Here is a 1,822-nt window from a genome sequence, read left to right on the forward strand (position 1 = left end):
ATTTTTTATTATTTTAATAATTTTATGAATGGTATATTATTGTCAATTTATCATCTCGTCGATTTCTGTACAAAAATAAATTAGCAACACCGCCGATCAAGATAATATTAATGAGGTCGACTACGCGTGAGACCATGGCATTAAACGTGTTAAATATTTTGAATTAAATAATATGGTTAACTTTCAGTAATTTTACTTAAATTATGAAAAGTTTTTGGCGCCCCAGTGTTAATGGCACCCGGTGCACACGCAGCTCTCGCACCCTCCTAGGCACGGCTCTGATTATACCTACGTAGTCAATTGACTTACACAAGTGGTGAACTAGTATTTAGTCTTATTATTATACCCAATAGCTAATAGGTATATTCAATGACACCAATCCCTATATTTAAGTATGAAGACTGCTAATTGTTAATGAAAATAAGTGGTTTGATGGAAATCACATAATACATATGCATTCCTAACGTACGTTATAAGTTATAAATAAATACAATAACAATAAGACATAATGCATATGATGACATTTTTAAATAGGTTTATTGATCAAAAAATATGTTGAAACTTGGATGAATTCAAAATCATTAGTACAATAATCCGTTGGGTTAAATAGATATTGTATAACAAAAATGAAATCAGTGAAAGTGTAGCTTACCCATTTTAAACATATGATACATAGATAATATGCGTTTTTATCAGAACTTGAAGGTTATTAATATATGATAATAAATACATATTTTATTAATTGTAGAAATTGTAACTACATTTTATAAATTATAAATTCAATACTACAAATAACTTAAATTTTGGGAAAAATGGCTACCCGAGAAGCTTCTAAATATGCTACAAAAGTAGTTAGACCATTGTTATCTTCTGATAAATCAGAAGCGAAAAAAAGAGTATTGCATTTATACAAAACCTTCTATAGACAAATCCCTTTGATGTGTAAGTAATAATATTATAAGCTAATTGCTAACATATATTAATCATTTTTTTTTGTTCTAGTATTTGATAGACATTTACCCGTGACAAAAGAAGAATGTCAAAACAAATTAAAAGAGGAGTTCTTAAAAAATAAACATATAACTGATGTTAGAATAATTGATATGTTAGTGATTAAAGTAAGTGGAAAAACTATATAATTTTAAAAGTACACTATTAATAATATTTTTTACTAATAATTCTTAAAAATTGGTACGAAATAAGTTTCAATTTAGATAAATAATAAATTAAATAATTTTTATGTACCTACAATCTTTCATACTAATAATTAAAAATTAAATTATAAACAAGTTTTTCTAAGTAAACTAAATGCTTCATATATAATTTATTATTTTATTTAAATCATATCTTTTACACAATTGTAGTGTCTAATTTGAAATATTATGTTGCGTATAGTTAATTTTTTTTTATAAATACTATCCAAAATATTTAGAAAGTGTATAAAAACTTAATTTTTCTTAGCCAAGCGTAAATATATTTTAATGCTATAGACCAGGGATAGCCAATTTTTATAGACTTGTGATTGATTTGTGTGTGAGAGGGGTTAAAGAGTCTAAGCTGTCACCGATTGATCAAAAAAAAAAAAAAATTCAAATCTTGAGGGTGCTACAGTTATAAACTTAAACTATCGTGTGGAGCTCTGCCCCCAAACCCTTCAACTTTACATAATCCCAGTATATAGATTATACTATTAATGTATTCGCAATATCATTTTTGGAAAAAATATAAAACACAATTAATTTTTGTTATTATAGTATTTGATTATATTACATTCTAAAGTGTCAAACATAATTTTCTATCAACATTTGCAAATTCATTTAAT

General features: G+C 25.7%; 1 protein-coding gene across 1 annotated transcript; it reads left to right on the top strand.

Annotated features, from left to right (window-relative positions):
* The first annotated feature begins 727 nt into the window (after positions 1-727).
* Positions 728-1,141, top strand: LOC112680750 (NADH dehydrogenase [ubiquinone] 1 alpha subcomplex subunit 6). The gene is made up of 2 exons (XM_025550940.1): positions 728-942; positions 1,003-1,141. The coding sequence occupies exons 1-2, from the start codon at positions 813-815 to the stop codon at positions 1,137-1,139; spliced, it is 267 nt and encodes an 88-aa protein (XP_025406725.1). The 5' UTR covers positions 728-812; the 3' UTR covers positions 1,140-1,141.
* The last annotated feature ends 681 nt before the right edge of the window (positions 1,142-1,822 follow it).

This window comes from Sipha flava, unplaced genomic scaffold (assembly GCF_003268045.1).
Source record: "Sipha flava isolate LNK unplaced genomic scaffold, YSA_version1 18053_pilon_pilon, whole genome shotgun sequence".
Lineage (NCBI taxonomy): Eukaryota > Metazoa > Arthropoda > Insecta > Hemiptera > Aphididae > Sipha > Sipha flava.

Coding starts and splice junctions, on each gene's coding strand:
- LOC112680750 (XM_025550940.1), top strand. CDS start 813: ATGGCTACCCGAGAAGCTTCTAAATATGCTACAAAAGTAGTTAGACCA. Junction 943..1,002: donor TAGACAAATCCCTTTGATGT/GTAAGTAATAAT, acceptor TTTTTGTTCTAG/TATTTGATAGACATTTACCC.